This window comes from Nematostella vectensis, chromosome 3, assembly GCF_932526225.1.
Source record: "Nematostella vectensis chromosome 3, jaNemVect1.1, whole genome shotgun sequence".
Classification (NCBI taxonomy): Eukaryota; Metazoa; Cnidaria; class Anthozoa; order Actiniaria; family Edwardsiidae; genus Nematostella; species Nematostella vectensis.
In genome coordinates this window covers 9,877,631-9,896,892 of record NC_064036.1, presented here as the reverse complement: position 1 = coordinate 9,896,892, position 19,262 = coordinate 9,877,631, and the positions used below count along the sequence as shown (strand labels likewise).

The window sequence follows — 19,262 nt, the reverse complement described above, 5'->3', positions numbered from 1 at the left end:
TGACCACCCACGCTTAGTTGGATCTCATTGTCTTCTAAATGTCTCGTGTAATCTCCGGCGAGAACTCGGGACTGGCTCGTCTTTACCTCGAACTGGTTCGGGTCTAGTTCGGACCGACACGATGAATAAGCTCTATTGAAAGTCGCCTCAGTCGTTCGAACATATTGTTTTTCTTCGTGATATCTCGTGTTAAATTCTCTCAGGAATCGCATTTGGGAGCCACTGCCTTTGCAATCCATTCAAAGGTGAGTTAATGTCCCCCAGCAACAAATATCTTTCGGGGAAACGTTCCAAATGTTGATTTGGGCTCAATACAAAATGGCTCCCACACTCAAGCATCATATTACATTGTTGTATTTATTCGGCCTTTTTTTGCTGCATGGCAGCTTTTCTTGTATGCAAGCCTAGTAAATGCACAGCTCTGTACAATCTTTATGAAATAGTGTTCTCATCATCACATGTTTCTTATGGGTTTGGGTTTATGATGCCTTTTTCTTTTACACAAATCGAGACCCAATCTTTTGTTGTACATTCACATCGATATATATTCGAATCAGCTGTCGCAATCGCCGCTTTTCCTAAACTTTTCGCTTATTCAATTGCTCGATTTTTACTGCTGAATTATTACGTATTCTATTAATCGTCTATGTATGCGTTTATTCAACGACGCTTTCTAGTGTGCTCAAATTGGATGGAAGACCAGAATTTAATTTGTGACATTTCACATTATATTTCTTTGATCTACTTATCAACTTAGTCACAGAAGATGTCCGAGAAAAAAAACATGAGAAAAAAAATGAGAATAAAAGGATGAATTATAATTTTAGTAGAACACTACTAAAACTAAAATAAACTAGCCTATTCTCTTCCTTCTTCCTTGCTTCAACCCCTCACCCACCCAAGCACAAGTACCACAGGGAGCCCAAGCTACCATAATCCTGAACCACATCAATAACTCTAATTCCATTAATTAGTTGATATATACATCAATATAGCAAAGTTATACTTTCTCTATATGATTCATTGAAGTCCTTTGCAGATTGATTAATTTTTGAGTATAACAAAACTACATATCATAATGAGCTTGGGTGCCCTTTGCTTGAACACAATGTGTCCTGAAGGGTTAAAACTTATTTCAAGGCTTCAGCTTTGCTCTGCTTGAAAAATCGTTGCTGTTTTTTAAGAATGAAATTTAAAAATAATTGCCAAGTTAATAGTGAAATATTCAACAAGAACAAAACTACAACAAATAGTTCAGTGCCTATTATTTATTGTTCAGTGATAGAATAAAATTATCTTGTGGGTGGCATTTGGTCATCCTTACATTTATTTTTGGTTAGAGGTGTTTTTTTTAAAGTGTGAGTTAATATTTTGTGCCAGGCACTAATTGGAAGCTAGGCATTCAAACAAGCATTTACGATAATTTGCCTTCTCCTTGCACTAGAAAAATGAGTGCCCCAGACAAGCACTTATTTTTTTACTTGTGTCAATTTTATGTCAATGGCGGTCTACATTTTTTAACCTGTCAATGAACCTGTGAAATTCATTTAAAAAAATTCGGATTGAGAGATGGGTTGGGTTTCCTCCATCTTGTTTTTTCTCAGATTTTTTTTAACTTTGCAAGATCCCTAAGCTAGGCAAAGCGAAAATTAAAAAGTGAGATAGCTAAATTAATTTGTGTGTTTCCAGGTATTTTCAGCCAATGAAGAAATGGAGCATATACGCATGAACTACTCAGAATGTGGTACAGACATTTTGTCCCAAATTGCTGCAAACCCTAGGAGGGAAGAAGATTTTGGCCCTCCTGTAATAAATGATAGTGATCCTCATGGAAAAGAGGTCAGCCCTTTAATGGCAATTAGCAGTAGCTCCTCTGTTTTAGATGGAGGTGTCATTTCCTCTGCCTACACTGAGCTCCAGGATATCAGGTTTGAGCAACCGGATAGCATCAGTGCCATGGAAACAGAAACTGCAAAGCCAAAAGAATCTAACTTTGAAAAGGCAAATAATCCGAGACCAGACGCTAACATGGATGAGCATGAAAACGAAAGTGAATGTCAGATTGCTGAGGAGCTTGATGCCAGTGAGAAACAAGACCCCATTAAAGCCCAGAAGGAGAATGACACAGGTCAATGTATTCCCCAAACTGAATACATAGCTGAGGAAAGCAACGTTAAAGAAAGTGATGTCAAGGGGGCTGTAATCAGCTGTAATGCTATGACGACTAGTTCTGACAGTAAGGTCAACGACTCTGGTGATGTCACTGATCATGACATCATTAAAAAGTGTGATGTTAAAGATGATGTACTTGCCGAAGCTGCTGATGTTGCCGTAGGAAGTTCTGATCACAAGGATTCAGATGCTAATGCTGTCCCCATTCTTAGCACTAATAGTGATGATGACAACGTGAAAGAGAATGTAATACCAGCCGATATAACCGTTGCTGATAATGTTGGTATTGCCAGTGCTGTTAGCAAGAGTGCTGACCTTAATGATGACATTAACGATGCTAGTAAAAACCAAGATGAAGTAACTACCAGTACGAACCCCAAAAATGACGATGTGCCATACAACAAAGAGGATGTTGAAATGGAAGATGTTGATAGAGAGGGTGACGTTGACATGCACGATCATGATAGATTTGAAGTAGGCAAGAAGAATGATCAGAATGAAAGCATGGAGAGGGGTGATGAGAAAAATGAGCTCAATGACGGACGAAATGCTAAAAGTCACAAGGATAAATACTGTAAACGTGTCCTCAGGGATGAAGATGGTGATGTTTATAATCACGAAGATACTATCGATGATGGAGATAAAGAGGATGGTAATATAGATGAAAATGCCGATGGTTTTCACAAAAACGATGTTGAAAATAGGAGCAATGCTGAAAAGGGAAATGAAAATGAAAATCATTGTGATGGCAGTTATGCCACTAAAGACGATGCTAAAATTGGGGATTTTAAAGGGAGCGACGAAAATTATAATCATGATGATGTTGATGGTACTACAAAAACTGTTGAAAGTAAAGAACTGGTTAAAGACGTACTCGATGTAACTATCAAAGAAGAGGATAAGGGCCTGAGCAATGTCACAACACCTGGTCGTCGCAGTGCTAGAAGAACACGTGATGCCATCCAGCACATCTACAGACACGAGAGCGGTTCGTCGTCTTCGAGTGAACAAGATGAACACGATGATGACGACGAAGACGACGATGACAGTGAAGGTGATGATGAAAGTAGTAATGCCAAGGAGGAAAACATAGATTCTGATGATAACTCGGACGACGATGACAAGCCGTTAGCATCCGTGATGCACCAGTGCGACTGGTGTAACGGCCTCTACCGAAAGATCAGCGATCTCACCAAGCACATAGCCAAGGTACACCAAGATGCCAAGCCGTACAGGTGTGACTTATGCACCAAGGGGTTCAAGCGTAGAAGTTGCATGACGAGGCATAGAGCTCTTCACACTGAGAAGCGTCCATTCAAGTGTCCCAATTGCAGTAAGGCGTTCAAGACATCGTACGCTTTGACTTCGCACCAAGTTACCCATTCGGCGAGTAAACCATACAAGTGCCAGGAATGCGGCCAGGAATTCGCTAGACAAAGCCAACTGAATGACCATCGTTTGAAACACACTGGCGAGACACCATTCGTTTGTGAGGTCTGCAGCAAGTCATTCACGACATCGAGGAGCATGGTCAGACACATGTTAACGCACTCGGAAGACAGACCATATCAGTGCGACGTCTGTGGAAAGTCCTACAAGTGCTATGAAGCGCTTACCAAGCACACCACAACCCATAGCAAGAAACCATACAAATGTAACGTGTGCGACAAGTCCTACACACGACAAAAAATGCTGACTGATCACATGTACTCTCACGAGGAGTCCGGTACAAAGATTTACCGGTGTGTCTTGTGTGATGATGTGTTCGACCAAATAAAAGAATTGACTAAGCACCAGAGAACCCACAAGACAGACGCTGTCTACAAATGTCAAGAGTGCGACAAGAAATTCCGCCGCATCTCTGGTCTGAAAGATCATCTGCTCACGCATCGTGGTGAGAGACCTTTCCAGTGCTCTACATGCTCCAAGTCTTACTCCACTTCACGCTCGCTTGTCCGCCATGAACGCTCCCATTCCAGTGAGAAACCATACTTGTGCTCCGATTGTGGTAAAGCGTTCCAGTACTCCAGGCAGTTATCTTTACATAAATGCCTTGAAGTGGACGAGGCGTGTCGTTGTACTGTTTGTGACGCCCCGTTTTGCTCATACGCTAATCTTTCTTCCCATTTCCTTTCCCATCCCGGTAAAGAACCTCCGAAGTGCAATCGCTGCAAGAAAAAATTCTCGTCTTGGGAGAGCTTCACAAGTCACACAAAGATCCACTCGGAGAGAGATATGTATCTCTGTGTTATTTGCGAAAAGACATTCAAACGTTCTACTCATTTATCTGAACATATGCTAAATCACTCTAGCGATCAACCTTTTGGCTGCACCCATTGCTCTGAGAAATTCAAGGTGTCGTCCATGCTAACGAAGCACATGAGGTCACACAAAGATTTCAAACCTTACAGATGCGATAAGTGTGATAAATCGTTCAACCAGTCTCGCCTACTCAGCATTCATTCACTGACACACAAAGAAAAAAAGACTGTCCCCAAACCCTCACGATCCTCTGTTGACGATCCGTTCTCCGTAGTCAACGAAGACCCTAAACCATACGTCTGCAATGAGCCCGAATGTTGGAAAACATTCAAAACGCACACCAACCTCAATCTTCATTCACGAGTCCACGCAAATGAGAAGCCGTACCACTGCAAAAAGTGCGACAAAAGGTTTGCTCACTCGACAGTTTTACTGCGCCACCTGTATAGTCACAAGGATGGCAAACCGATGTGCTGTCATCTATGCTCGGAGGCCTTCACCAAGGCTCTCAAAGCCGTAGAGCATCAGAGAACACATGCAGGCGAGAAGCCGTACCGGTGCAAATTGTGCGGGAAGTCATTCGGAAGGTTGTGGTCGTACAACAAGCATAAGCAACTTCACAAAAAGCAACTAGTTTATGAGTGTGCCTTTTGCCGCAAAGGGTTCGTTATACCCAGCCTCTATGCCCGCCATCTTGTTGGACATAGAGCAGACAAGAGGAAAAGGAGATGAAACCGAAAGAACAAGGAAAGACAGAAATCGAAGGCGTCGGCTGCTTGATGTGGAAGGAAACATTTTCTCTTGAAACTGAAAAAAACAAATGCTTGATTACAGTTGTGGTGACATTAGACTATTATAGCCAGTCTGTTTGGTAAGAATAAAAACGTGTATCTAGGCTAGAAGGTTTTTAGATGTCCAAGACATTTCCAAAATAATTTTACTAGACAGCAGTTACCTGACTTTGGTTGACTTAGCGGTGTTTAGACAGTTTTTTTATGACCCTAAACCTAAAATAATGATTGATGAAACCTGCCAGGGGCGGATGTGTAAAGGGTGCGGACTCGTCTAAATCAACCGTCTTCTTCAATAATTATATAAAAATTACAATTAAATTGTTCACCACATTTTCCGCCCCTGCATCGAACAAGCAGTAATTAGATTAACAGAAATGAAAATGGATTTGTATTTTTAAAGTAAGCAATAGAATATTTAGCTTAGAATGTTATAAAAATGAAAGTATAAAATATATCCAATGTGCAAATTAGGTAGTCAATGTAATAGATAAATTATGAAAGTAAAGACTTTAGATGAATGCGCGTTGTATTTCCTATCATACCTACTTATATTGTTAAAAAAGGTGAGGGAGAACTAATGCAAGTACAAAAGGCCTTGCTTAACCATGATGAATGTCGTGACATTTAGTAATCTCATATATACTGTACTAGTTTAACTAGATTTGAAAAATAGAAAAACTGCGCGCTGCAGTTTTTGGGGTGGCTAAACTGAGAATAGGTGAAAAGTCGTGTTCCGAGATCAACTGAAATCTACGCGGGTGCACCCAAGGGTATCGCCTGAGATCAAACAAAGCCATCGAAATTTAAAAAGCAATAGTCAAGATCTAAGCAACTGTGTATTTTTGTGTGTGTATTCTTGCACAGAAAGGCGCAGGTGCCCTAAAAGACGTTTTTCTTTGTATAGTTTCGGATTTTGAAACATCCAAAAAGGTAAAAGGGACAGATTGTGCGATGTTTTTTTTTTGCTCTTCTAACCTTAGGCGATGTAACGTAATTTCACACCCCCTGCACATATCTTAGACCGGTTCTCCCCTCCCCAGTTTTAATCAGCCACCACAGGGATACAACGTTCACGAAGCTCAAATTGATATGATACACGAGTATTAATAATAAGATATGGAATACATAAAAATGGGGTTGTCCAGCGGAATACTCGTGTATGCATCACGACACGTCATTTACCGAGGTGTGAAAGGGCAGGTACTTGAAAGTTCACCAAGGTACAGTTTAGATGCCGTCAAGGTGCGGTTGCAAATAAGACAACCGGTGTCGTTCATCTATATCTATTTAGAACGGTACATGAAAAAAAGGCGTCTAAACTATATTTGAGCAGCATCGAGAAGAAAATGACACAAAGATCCTTATGGGAGATATATATGTACACCAGTGATATTTCTATTATTTTTGGTACTTCGAGTCCCGGTTGGAATGATTGTCGACTAATCTTATTTTGGGTTATTCGGAAATGTTTGCGAACGCGGACATGTTTGCGAAACGCGGGAGCCGGGGTTTGTAAAGCCCACCTAGTGCACAGTCTCTTCGTGCACCACAGGATCCCCAATATTCAAAAGCAAACATTTCAAAATGACAGCTGGCTGGCAGTCTTCGGTGCGCTCTTACAAAGGGGATCGTATATAGTAGAGTGATTTTTATTAACCTGTGAACTACACTTAGGCGTTTTACCATTTATTATGATCTGATTCTATTGTTCTCTTTTGCGTTTTAGTGACTAATACCCTTAAACTATCACGCTTTATTTCAAGGGTAAATGGAAACCGCTCTAGTTAAAACAAAGCTTTACGCTTTGCGTCACGGGGAGGACCAAGGTTTTTGCAAATCAAGTGTTGTGTGATTATCAATTGCACATCTGGACGCAAGTAAGGATCTAGCCCACAGGTAGGCAAAGCTCACTATTTGTATCGAATAGGGGACCTGCGCTAAGAGATCACGTGACAGTTTTGGTGGCAAACTAGCGCGCGCTTAGTCTTTTAGCGTCAAAAAAGCAACTTATTCAACGCTTACGAAAAAATACAGAATTATTTTTTTTCGGAAGAGGTTAAGTTTTATTTCAATTTTTTAGTCGTTTTCTAATGAGACGGACGTAGTCATTTCTGATTTTTTTGTTTTGATTTGCCACCAGAAAGGTCACGTGATCTCTTAGTGCAAGTCCCCAATTATGGCTACATTTCAACGTACGATTTTTCGCCTGTTTTAAATAAAAAAAATTGAAACATATACCGTGTCTTTTTGTCCTAACTAACCATCGTACCGAATTTGATTTTGAGCGATTTTCTGTGGGTTTAAACCCTCTTCCACTGACGGTCAGTGAAATGTAGCCATAATTCGACACAAATAGCGAGCTAGGGCTACCTGTTCCTAGCCTGGCTAGCAAACAAGACGGGATAAGGGACAAGACATAATTACAGCAGTGACACATATCCTATGTAATGCCAAACAGGCATATTCAATATATTAAAGCCTTCGAGCCTTAAATATTACAAGTATTTCTGTTTTCGATTTTTCCATAGATACTACAAGTCGCTTTTAAATCAATATACATAGGAATGATAAATATTTCTTTACACATTATTCCAATGCTCTATTCCTCAATAATATCGAAAGAGGTTTGAGATGCTCTGTAATGCTTTCGTTAGAAAGAAAATGGCATTAAGCCATCAAACCACATAATACCACCATCATATAAACAGCCATATACTGTATAACTGTTTTTTTTAATCGATCACCCTTTAGTAATTAAACTAAATTTCTAGATTTTAAAGACGACCAAGTCCACCTGTCACCGCACCTTGACGTTGCATTATTTTCTAAGTACAAAAATATAGAAGTAAAAATTCTACCAGGCAAAAAAAATAAAGTGTTTATTATTTTTCGCTTTTCTGAAAATGTACGAGTAGAAAAGTGTATAAAAAGACCGAGCGAAAGGTATGTATAGTGCAATGTATAGCGGGCGAGAAATACACTACAGACGAGGATAATCAGAGCTTTAGTAGTCTCTTGCATCTGAGAAATGGAAAGAGATAAGGCAGATTATTATAATCTACGTCACTACAATACGACAGGAGCTAATTGCCACAGATGCATGCAGAAATGCGTTAGGGGCCAAGGGAGTCGAGGGTACGGCACTCTCTCTTTAGTCGCAACAGTAAGCACCCGCAAAATCCACCAAGCTCCCGATAATCAGGGTAACACCTGATTGAGATGGTTGACAAAAAGGCCGGTCGTTAACTGATCGTCTCGTCCAATTCCTCAGCCATCGAGTGGAGTAACGCAAGCGTCGCAGTCACGTCCTCCTTTTCTGCGTCCTCATCAACTTCCATTTCTTCCCCGCACTCCAGTGCTTGTGGAGTCGTGGGGTTAGTCCTTGGACTATCGATAAGCGGGGACGAACTTGAGCCTGCTATCCCCATAAGGAAAGACGACGAAGTGGATGACTCCATATTATGGACGGCCTTATCGACTTCACTCTCCTCGTCAACGACGTCATCTTCTCCATCGTCGTCTTCGTCGTCATCATCTTCGTCGTCGTCGAGGGATGTAAGGGTGAGGTTGTGCGAAGATTCCTTCTCGTTTTCCTCGTCGTCTAAGAGTGTGGTTGTTGTACATGTGGGTAGAGTTGTTGAGGGTGTGGTGGTGGAAGCTGATGCGGCTAAGCTTTGTTGAGTTGGCTGACTGGCGATTTCATGCTCTCTTGATATCGCCGCTGCCTCTAATGCTTTGAGGTCTTCTGTTTTTGATAAAAAATAAAATTAAAAATTATGTTTTGGGTGTCAAAATTTGCAATAAAAAAATGCCCGTTCTCACTACGTCACGAATTTTCTATGGGCCACGAATTACTCAACTGGACATATGATAGTCTGTTCTTATTTTGGTAATCCACTTTGTTCATATGGAAAAATCTAAAGGTTCAACCCGTGCGGCTCAAGGGAATCCCAGAATTCCATGCACGAACTAGAAACGCAACTGATGTCAAGGAAACGTTCCCTTTAAACTTGGGAAGACTAATAAGCACACAGCGAAAAGCTGATTAAATATATACTACTCCCTATACTGTCACTGCTAAGCTTACTATAACAGTTAGGAGAATTACTATTTTGAGCTGGAAAAAGAAACAAGGCAAATGAAGCTACCTGCAGCTTGGAGTCTGTCTTTTGCCAAAGATGCGCGTTCATCAGACAGGTATACTCGGTACAACATCACCATCTCCGACGAGGGCTCCGTGCGCTGAAAAGCATCAGAAAAGTTTTATATATTTAAAATTCACCCTTTTGTTAAACCTGTGGTATGATACCAGACAATATTTAGCCCTGAATACTGACTCACCATGCTTTCTTCTAGAATAAGCTGCCTGTACTTCTCCCTCATCTTTTCGCTTCGTTTAATTAGCTGAGTTGCGACTGCGTTGTACAAGGCATCAGCTGCAAATACGTTAAATGGCTTCATGGCAAAAATACTTCTTCAAAAATTAATTCACATGAAGCTACGTAACCATAAATGAATTAGCCATGGTTGATTGGACGAATTTTGAAACTACATACAAAATGTGAAATAGAGAAGTGTAAACAAAAGGTTTAAAGCCGAGCCACGATAGGGCATGGTGGAAACAAGGCTTATTACTTAACTCTAAAATGAGTGTGAATGGTAACATCGCTGATAAGTCGGCATCCTCAACCTGCCTTGATATTGGTGTGTTTATGGTGCATAAACATGTGGCATGTCCTCAGGAACATGGTTCTTACACTAGGGTAAAGCCAATAAACTTCTTAAAGTATGAAGCTCTTTGGTGTGGCTACAGAAATCTTTTTACTCTTTGTTTCAAGCACTGGTGATCATGGTAGAATCTAATCAAAGAACATATCCTACTATACCTGCAGCAGATTCCTTGGGGGTCGGGTCCGGCTCGTGGTAGACATGGTAATGGATTAGCTTGCTTGTAGCATCTGCCATGGACTTGAATGGGGTATGAAAATCAGGGTGGAGCACCGAATGCTGGTCTTGCATCAATGCAGTTTTTATCCTACAATAGAATCAGCCAAATGGTCATATGATCCCAAGCAATTTACCCTGGGTTCCAGAGGCCTCGCTCATATCGTTGTCGCCCAAAGCTCAGAGCCTCTGGTACCCAGGGTACAAGCAATTTTACTTTTTAAATAGAATCCACTGGGATAAAGATCAATTGATCTGGCAGTTGTAATGATTTGTGGGTCTCTCAAAGCACTGGGGCAATTTCAACTTGAAGAATTTATTCTCTGGCCTTGGCGAATATCATGATGCAGGGCACAGGGCAAAAAAAGCAAAAATCATCCAAAATATAGACACCAAGTTGGTATAATCAGGGAAAAACACTTTGCAAAAAAGGACACTAAACTGCATATTAAAATCCAATACAAGCTACTTTTCATGTCTGAAGTTTACTCAACATACAGTATGCAAATCAAAGTTATCCGGTGTAATAAGCTCTCTTACCTGGTAACTACTTTAGGTGGCTCTGGGGTGTCAGGATGAGAGCGCTTGACACCTCTGGGTTCCTGTTAAATTCAATATCAATTAATCTTAAAAACCTATATCTATACAGCATAAGAAAATAAAAGACATTACCTGTTTTATCAGTGTTTTCCCAGCCTAAAAATAAAATAAATAAAATGTTTTAGCAAAATGTATTCTAGACAACCTATACTTTTGTCCCTGAAATAACTATAGGCAGTATTTGTAAAGGATAAGCATTTTAAAAAGTGTTCAGATAAACAGAACATCAAGCAATATAATTAATGGGCATCTAAAATCTTGTACCAGGAAATTTCGAGGTCAGAAGCAATAGTAATGTGGTGTTTAAAAAGGTAAACATGTGTGGTGTTTCCATCCAAAAGCACTGTTTCAATGAATCACTTTCCACCATGTCAATATACTCTACAGTATAGGCATCCCTGAATAATTTTTCAAACTTATAGAAATGACTATAATGGTGGTGCAAACAGTAATGATTTAATTATAACATATATCCAAGTTATGTAACCAATGGGCATTATCTTGATACTTGACGTTCTAATGAATTCTCTCTTAATTCCTACCTGTGAAATGACCACCGGCTGCCGCCCAGTGGTTTGGAGTATCCTAGGTAACTGAGTCTTGGTTGTGCTTTTGGATGTTTGCAACTGTCTTTGCAATTGTTGAACCATGACTTGTTTCTGTTGTAGCAGCAGAGGCTGATTTGATTTGTTACCGCTTGCCGCCTGTTGCTGTTGTAACACTTGTAATTGCTTAAGCTGCTGTGCCGTCAAAAGTTTAGGCTGCGTTCCTGCCATTGGTTTGGTAAGTATAGATCCCTTTTGCGTTGTTGTCTGCTGTTGACTATGCAGTTTCTGAAGCACTTGCAGCTGCTGGGGTGTTATCTGGATTGTCTGCTGTGGCTTAAGCCCCTGCACACCAAGCTTCTGAAGCAGCTCTGGTTGCTTGATAATCAGAACTTTCTGCACACCTCCAGAATTCTGCAGCTGCTGAATCTGTTGAGCTGTGAGCTGCTGCACTGGAACATTTGATGATAAAGTTGTTGATGCAAGCTTAGGTTGAGCAACTGAGCTTTGTGGAGCCTGTGATACTTGAACTATGTAAGGAGTTTGTGAAACTATGGGACTGGCATTAATAGCACTAGCTGTCTGCCCCAAAGTTGCTTGATTTCTCTGTTGAACATTTGGAACAACTGCTGCTGATTGAGATGTCCTTGATTGAGCTAAAATCTGCTGGAGCTGCTTTTGTTGATCTGCTACTGTTTGTTGCTGGACAGAAGATGTCACAGTTTTAACATTAGAATTGTTCTGCTGCACTATTATCTGCGGTTGTGATACAATATAAATAGGCTGTCCACTGTTGGACTGAGAAAATGACACATAGACCTGCTTGGAGCCTTGATGCTGACCTACAGCAGTTCCTTGATTACTGGTTGTCAATATTGTGTTACCATATATAGGTTGGCCAGAGATCAATTGTGTGGCGACTTGGTGACCAGATGTAGACACGATGTTGCCCATTGCTAAAGAGTTCAGTTGTACTTGCTGAGTTCCAAAGTTTGAATTACTAGCTGCAGTAGCTTGTTGCTGATTGGCAGTCACAAACTTGATTTCCATTTGTCCAGCAACTGATTGGGTGCTTACATTGACCTGTTGCTGGAGTCGTTGAATGACATTTGACTGTTGCTGACCTTGTGGTACACCCTGTTGTTGAATGACAACTTGTTGTGGCTGCTGTTTTAGCTGCTGCAATGGTACAACAATAGGCTGTTGTTGTTGTTGTTGCTGTACTACAACTGGCTGTTGTTGCTGTTGTATAACTATCGACTGAGGTTTATTGTCCTGGCCCTGCGCCTGTTGTAACAGAAGCAGCTGTTTCAGGATCTGCTGTTGTACTTGTAGACTGGGCTGCTGACCTGTGCTCTGGGCCAACATCTTGGTTTGTTTTAAAGCTGTTTGCAATTGTGCAGGTGTAAAGCCCTTCTGCTGAGGTTGCAGTGAAGGCTGTTCCTGCTGGTTGTTAAACTTCTGCTGTACAAGCTGTTGAATCTGTTGGACGTGTTGATTTGACTGACAGGCTGTAGCTGTCACAGTCGGCTGGGAAAGTCGCTGTTGTTGAACTACATTGACTAACTGCTGCTGCGGCAGAATCTGTGTTAAAGTTGATGATACCTGTGGGACCTGCATTGCCCCACACACCTGTACACCGGGAGAAACAACTTGCATTGTCTGAGCTATCGTCCTTGTTGGCTGCATTTGAATCACATTACCTGTTGACCCTATCCCTTGAGAGTTAGTTGGAGGTGACATCACTTGTTGCTTAGGAGCAATCCTCTTGGGTGGAGTCACCAAAACTTGTTGGTTGACCGGAGCTTGAGTCCTTATATTAACTTGCTGAACAGGACTCTCAGCACCATTTATAACAAGAGAAGAAGTGGACATTGTCTGAGGTACCCGAACTTGGTTTGGAACTTGAAGTCCTTTTAAAATATTGGTCGGGATGCCAGTCATGGTTGAACTTGATCCCTGAACTATTGAAGGAGTTTTTGGTTGTATAGGAATTGGTTTCTTTCCTTGGAATGAAGGAGAAACTACTGAGGCCTTTGGGCTTGAGTGTATAGTATTTGTATTCCCAGTCCTTGTTTGGGAGTTGCATGTTCTTACTGGGGATAAAACAGTAGTATTCATTGTTCTAACTATGTGAGCATTCTGCATTACAGGCTGACTTGAGGTTGCTGCCCTTCCATTCTGAAATGCCTGGCCCAACGCTAGACCAGCTATGTCTTGAGCTGCAGTTGATCTAGACGTTGACAGCAGAACAGTGGGGTTTACTGCTGCTGCTGAAGATGACACCCTGGTGTCTGCCACACTGTGCGTTGTCTGGTTGGCCAAAGTACTGTTCACCACAGAGTTGGAGGAGATAATTTTCGGTGGAAATATTCCTTGTCCCACAGTAGAGGGCTGTGAAAAATAAGTCAGAAAAGAGCAATAAGAGTTGGTGCATGGGGCAGTTTTAGGTAAATCTAGCTCACAAGCCAACTTACTTACCTGTGACAACTTTGCATTCTCCTGAGATAGGTCCTCTTTCTCATCAAGAACAATCTAAATGGGAGCAACACAGAGCTGTTCTATTTTTCATCTATCAATTTAAGATGATTCCTTTGTTACATCAGTAAAAAATTTTTGGTTTTAGAAAAGACAACCTGCTTAATGGCATCGGAAGTTGTCTAAATTTTCAGTCTATTGTAAACTTGATAAATCACATTTAGCAATTAGGATTCTTAGCATAAAACCTTATCTACCCTATTCTTTTTCTAGGATAGGGTTGTGGTCACAAAGGAAAGCAACACTGACAAAGGACAATATCTATAGTGCTTTTACATGGTCATTCAAAATCTGATTGGTAAATGATAATATAAAAATATCATAAACTGAATTATAGTCATAGTAAAGTAACTGTGCAAAATATGATCATAAAAGCATTTGGCATGTATATAAAAAAGTAAACAATCTCTTCTGCGAAAAGTTTAAAAAAAGAAGTAAACAAAATAGATTTATTCAGAATAATAAAATTCTAAGTTCAAAAATCACATAAAAGAATAGAGTTGAATAACTATCATTATAGTTTCTTTTAAGCTTTCTTACACATCATGACTATACTTTATCACATACATGTTATAACTTAAACCCAAAGAAAAACTTATGATTAATTAAGCAACATAAGTATATTCCGTTCAATCCTAAAAAAAAAAAAAAAATAAAGGGATATTTTACAAATTCGACACACAAATTTAACTTACCTGGCTATTACTTCTTAAAAACTCGTTTAATGCTGTTGGGTCACTATTTAGAAAAAAATCATACGTCAGACTGAGGACTTGCCTACACATTTTGAAGTACTTACATACATGTCAATTTCATAAAAACAACATGCGAGAGAACCAACTTTCGATGGTTTGAAATTATACAAGGGGAAATATACAAAATAAATATATTTACCTTATCACGTCTAGTAAGCACTTTCCACTACCATCCTCCATAACTTACATCCCAAATCCTGAAAAGAAATGAATTCACAAAATAAATAAATGAATCGTACTTAATGTCACAAAATAAGCGGAGCTGTGAGCGGCCCTAGGCTCCAATACAATCGCGATTCTCGAATCTCGACCAATCTGAACGACGTATGATATATAGTATAACTATAAAACCGTTAGGCAGAGTTTCGCCGCGTACCAGTCTTCTTTGTAGACGGGATTTCGACTCAGAAACCCAACAAAGTCTTTAAGGAGTATATGAGGGGTGCAAATTGGCCCCACTAGAACGGGAACAGGGAAAAATCCCGAGTACTGTTACAGACCTTGAGTGGTTTTCGCTCGTATGGCGTGCTCCTGCTTGTTTGCATATGACTTCTTTGGATGGCTTCTACTGGCCTAGATGCCACAATTTTCGATTCATTGTGGGTCAGTGGTGGTCGGTGTATACCTGAGAGTGGTGGTGGAGCCCCTGTTCGGGCAAAGTTCCTGTTTTGGAGTGATTTTAGCTAAAATTTCACGACGGACATGCGAGCGCCACTAGCATTTGTTCCAAGCAACCATATGCGGGGTGGCCCAGGGCTCGGGGGAGACACGTGACCAAAGCGGAAGCGAGACTACAGCAGAGCGGGAATGGGGATGAGTGAGAACGGCGGGAAAATGCCTGCCCGGACATAAGGGAAACATAAGACTTTCGTCTTGAATTCCTGAAGTTAGAGTGACCTACACTTTTTAAAAGCAATATAACAGTAGCGTAGCCAGGATTTGCCGCAGATTATTTAAATCGAAAAAAGTCTATGATTTGGCGAGTTTAACCGAGAAATTTACTTTTGTGATCTTACACTTCCTACCCTAGCTATTTCCCTGATTTGAAGGCCACCCAAAGAATAAAGTATAAGAAAGGTATAATCCATGAGCTCTGGTTTTCAATGAAGATTTTGTCTTGGAGAACCAGGGGGTGCGGGGGGGAGTTTTTTTTTTATAAAGTTGGGACCTGGATAAGAATTTGAATTATAACTTTCAATGGGAGGGATTTGGGTAAAAGCTGGATGGGGACGAGGGACACGGGACGGGGAAGCAGAACGGTTCGTGGACGGGACGCGGATTTTAAGACAAATGCCCACTGCTTGCATCCAGTTATCGTTCTCACGTTGCCTCTACTCAATCTCATCTAACCAACAACTTTATAATCTTCTTGCTGGTCTTGCTGGTCACAAGTAGCCAACTAGTCGGGGACACTTATGTTCTGTTTGCCCAGGAGCGTACATAGGGAGGTGCGTAGGGTGCGCGCGCACCCCTTGGCGGCCAAAAGGGGGGTCATTTCTTATTAAAGATTCTTCAAATACTGTGCTTTTTTATATGAAACCTGACTGCGCACCCCTCTTAGTAAATCCTGGAACGCGCCTGTTGTCATCTGCTGGTGTTGCATTGAACAATTTAAGCACAATTAAACGGTTAGATGAGCTGAGAGAGATTTCTATTATCAATCTTTTAGGAAAAGACACACATAAATTGCTTATTTTCAAAGCTCATACGTCGCTCCACCCAATACCCTACCTAAGGCGAACTAAAGAGGTTTTATACCTACAAGCAGTCAAATCAAATTTAGAAGCTTTTTTTTGTCCGCGTCCGTGTCCCCGTCCAGGTTTTATCCATTTCCGATAAATGCACAGATGACATCACAGCGTGCCATGAACAAAAACAGGGGCGGATACAGGGTGGGGTGCATTGGGTGGATATCCACCCGCCTTTTTACAAAAAAAAAAAATTGAAGTCACTTTGTTTGAAGAAACTACGGAGAAGGTACTGTCCATGTGCCATCGCCTGCTTGACTTTGCTGACGCGACAAATTCAATTCAGCTTGAAGTATTGTTATATTTATGTGACCTACCAAGAACCACTGGATCAGTCACAAACCACCTATCCGGCCATTATCCACCCCCTTTTTTGAATTCCTGGATCCGCCCCTGAAAAAAGTATGCAACGAGACGCAGTCGCGTTGCGTGACTGTTGTTCATGACACGCTGTGACGTCTTCTTTGCAGCTATTAGAGGACAGACGCACAAAAAAATAAGATCTATTTGTTTTATACAACAATAAAAGTGTGTGTGTGTCCAGGCTGGTGTGTCCTATTATATCACATGGTCCCTCGACCAATCACAGCATACCAATTACAAATGTTATTCTAAAAAAAATATATTTTATTGAAATAACTGCCCCTGCACTTGAAATGGATTTCAAAAACCCGTGAAACACTTTAAAGTTTATTTAGTACTAATACGCTGTAATGTCTTTGTTCTCTTTTGTTCTGGTTTCACTATTACACTTAAACAAATATTAATTTTGTTGCATGGGGTTTCGAAAACCACTCTATGAGTAACAAAGGATGGCTGACAAAAGAAAACCGATATTGCTAAATGACAAGACATACTTCCAAAGTATGTTGTTCAGTATACTGTACGCTATAACAATATTTAATTTGTTTTTATTGTTAGTTCGACCTAAGAATATAGAATGAATGGGCTACAATTTGTTATTGTTGTCAGGTGAGTACACAGGGGGGTGCCCAGGGTGCGTGCACCCACCCCTTTGGCAGTCAATAAGTGGGTCATTTCTTATTAAGGAATCTTTAAATACTATGCTTTTTCCATACAGTATGATACGTACGACTGAGCACCCCCCCCCCCTCAGCGAATCTAATCTGGGTATACGCCTGGTTGTCATCATGTGCAATTATTTCAAAAGGAGTGAATAAGGCTCTAGCTAATTTCAGATTCATTTCGACAAATTATTATCACATTAATTCACCTATGTTCTATGTACTTTCAAGCACCCGGATGATGGCTTCACGCTCTCTTAAAGCTTTCCATGCAATATCTTTTTCCTTTTTAGTAGGTGATTTCCTTTTCTGTTTACATGCTATTATTTTGCGGAAATTTTCCATCACCTCAGCATTTGCAATTTTACTCCTATGCCTAAGTTCTTGTCTTCGCATCTCTTCCTGTGCTAGCTTGAGAAGGTCCTGCTTAGCTTGCTTGTTTTTAGCAATCAAAGTTTTCAGTTCACTCTGGTGTCTTTTTAGCTCAGCTAGTACCTCATCATCATTATCTTCACCAGTGTCTTCATCAATAAAACCTTGGAATACTAGCTCTTCTCTGATTCTAGCTTCCAGGGTGCGTGTATGTGGGACATGTAGTGCTTTAACTGGTGTACGTGGAGTCATCCCTCCACTTCTGGTTGATGCAGTCTCACTAGATTTTGCTGCAGTGCTAGCACTCTGGTCCATAGGCGCAATAATGTTTTCCTCGATAAGTGCTGATACCAATCTCTGGGTGAGAAGTCCAAAAGGACAAGAATCCTCTTCAGACTGCACAGCGGAGGTGTCTGCTTTCTTTAAAACAGCAGCAGCTAGGTCATTTTTATTTTCAGAAGCATTTGATAATGAACTGCGTCGCTTTTCCTGCAGCTTAATGCCTTCCTGTTGTTCATCCATTAAATCTTCCTGTGCCCATTTCTCACTGTAGTGTTTTCCTAAGGATGGTATCTTACAATACTCATGCTCATCGTCATCAGCCTTTAGAGAATCCTCAAGAAATTTGAGATCATCTTGTGTCAAGTCAGCACAATAAGGCTCAACAACAGACCAAAACCTATTGGGGGCGTCAGTTTTGTTCTTGGATGTGATGGGAAAGGACTCGTCATCACCAACATCACTAGTTTTACCAAGCCCTTTAGTTCTACCAGCACTCTGAACACCACCTTTGGAAGTGGAATCGTCAATTTTTTGTTTCTTTGAGCCTCGTTCTTCGGTCAGCGGCCTTCCCCTTTTGAAATTGGACAGAGAATTGAGAATTTCAAGCTCTTTTTGTCGTACAATCTTTTTATCTTTTTTCTCAGCCCAATCTACAAGAATCTTTGTTTCCGTCTCAAGTAATCTCATCCGCCGGTTGCAGCTGGCTAACAAGGTTTCCAGATCACTTGTGAGCAGGTCTAGTTCTTCTGGTTCAATGCTCTTGTCTGTGGACCGCGTCAAAAGCGACGTGTAAAATGGGCACATACGAGCATGATCGACCGTTTCAAAATCACAGTACTGAAGCGGGCACGGGTCCTTGTCACTCTTTCCGTCGTCGGAATTCGCGCTCATTGTCACGGAAACCGCGAAAATAATTGAACTCTTGGTAAATATTGCACGCTTCGCTCCAAAATCCAAAATGTCTGCCTGTTTCGTGTTGATTTAGGTCAGCGGTATTCAAATGGTCGGATAGTATTCGGAGAGCTGTTGTTAGAAACTTTACATAGTACAAATGTGAAGAAAATGCAAAGAAAATGAGCCTAATAATAAAGGGGCAAAAAAAACATTAAAGAGATAATTTAGATGTAAATTTTGATCCGGATTGTGATTAACAATCAAGCTATTGCTGTCAAGTGCTTTGTTAAGCTTCGGAAGGTTTTCGAAGTGAAATTTGTTTATCGAAAAC

The 19,262-nt window shown here is 40.8% G+C and overlaps 3 protein-coding genes across 5 annotated transcripts; 1 reads left to right on the top strand and 2 right to left on the bottom strand.

Annotated features, from left to right (window-relative positions):
* The first annotated feature begins 100 nt into the window (after positions 1-100).
* Positions 101-5,746, top strand: LOC5513268 (zinc finger protein 665). Of its 2 annotated transcripts, XM_048725450.1 has the most exons (3): positions 101-245; positions 1,690-2,146; positions 2,186-5,746. In XM_048725450.1, the coding sequence occupies exons 2-3, from the start codon at positions 1,711-1,713 to the stop codon at positions 5,164-5,166; spliced, it is 3,417 nt and encodes a 1,138-aa protein (XP_048581407.1). In that variant the 5' UTR covers positions 101-245; positions 1,690-1,710; the 3' UTR covers positions 5,167-5,746. The 2 variants fall into 2 exon arrangements, with proteins under 2 accessions (XP_048581407.1, XP_001633558.2); XM_001633508.3 differs by having other exon boundaries at positions 1,690-5,746.
* A 1,922-nt stretch (positions 5,747-7,668) lies between these two features.
* LOC116618715 (putative mediator of RNA polymerase II transcription subunit 12) lies at positions 7,669-15,350 on the bottom strand. 2 transcript variants are annotated; one of them, XM_032382743.2, is made up of 11 exons: positions 15,111-15,350; positions 14,750-14,807; positions 14,551-14,593; positions 13,799-13,852; positions 11,315-13,711; positions 10,845-10,868; positions 10,713-10,774; positions 10,115-10,263; positions 9,570-9,664; positions 9,377-9,470; positions 7,669-8,973 (listed from the first exon to the last, which is right to left on the bottom strand). In XM_032382743.2, the coding sequence occupies exons 2-11, from the start codon at positions 14,788-14,790 to the stop codon at positions 8,471-8,473; spliced, it is 3,462 nt and encodes a 1,153-aa protein (XP_032238634.2). In that variant the 5' UTR covers positions 14,791-14,807; positions 15,111-15,350; the 3' UTR covers positions 7,669-8,470. The 2 variants fall into 2 exon arrangements, with proteins under 2 accessions (XP_032238634.2, XP_032238635.1); XM_032382744.2 differs by lacking the exons at positions 7,669-8,973; positions 9,377-9,470 and having other exon boundaries at positions 9,628-9,986.
* Positions 15,351-16,964: 1,614 nt separating this feature from the next.
* On the bottom strand, positions 16,965-19,038 carry LOC5513235 (transcriptional adapter 3). The gene has a single exon (XM_001633460.3). It carries the CDS (start codon positions 18,926-18,928, stop codon positions 17,600-17,602), a length of 1,329 nt encoding a protein of 442 aa, XP_001633510.1. The 5' UTR covers positions 18,929-19,038; the 3' UTR covers positions 16,965-17,599.
* Between the last annotated feature and the right edge of the window lie 224 nt (positions 19,039-19,262).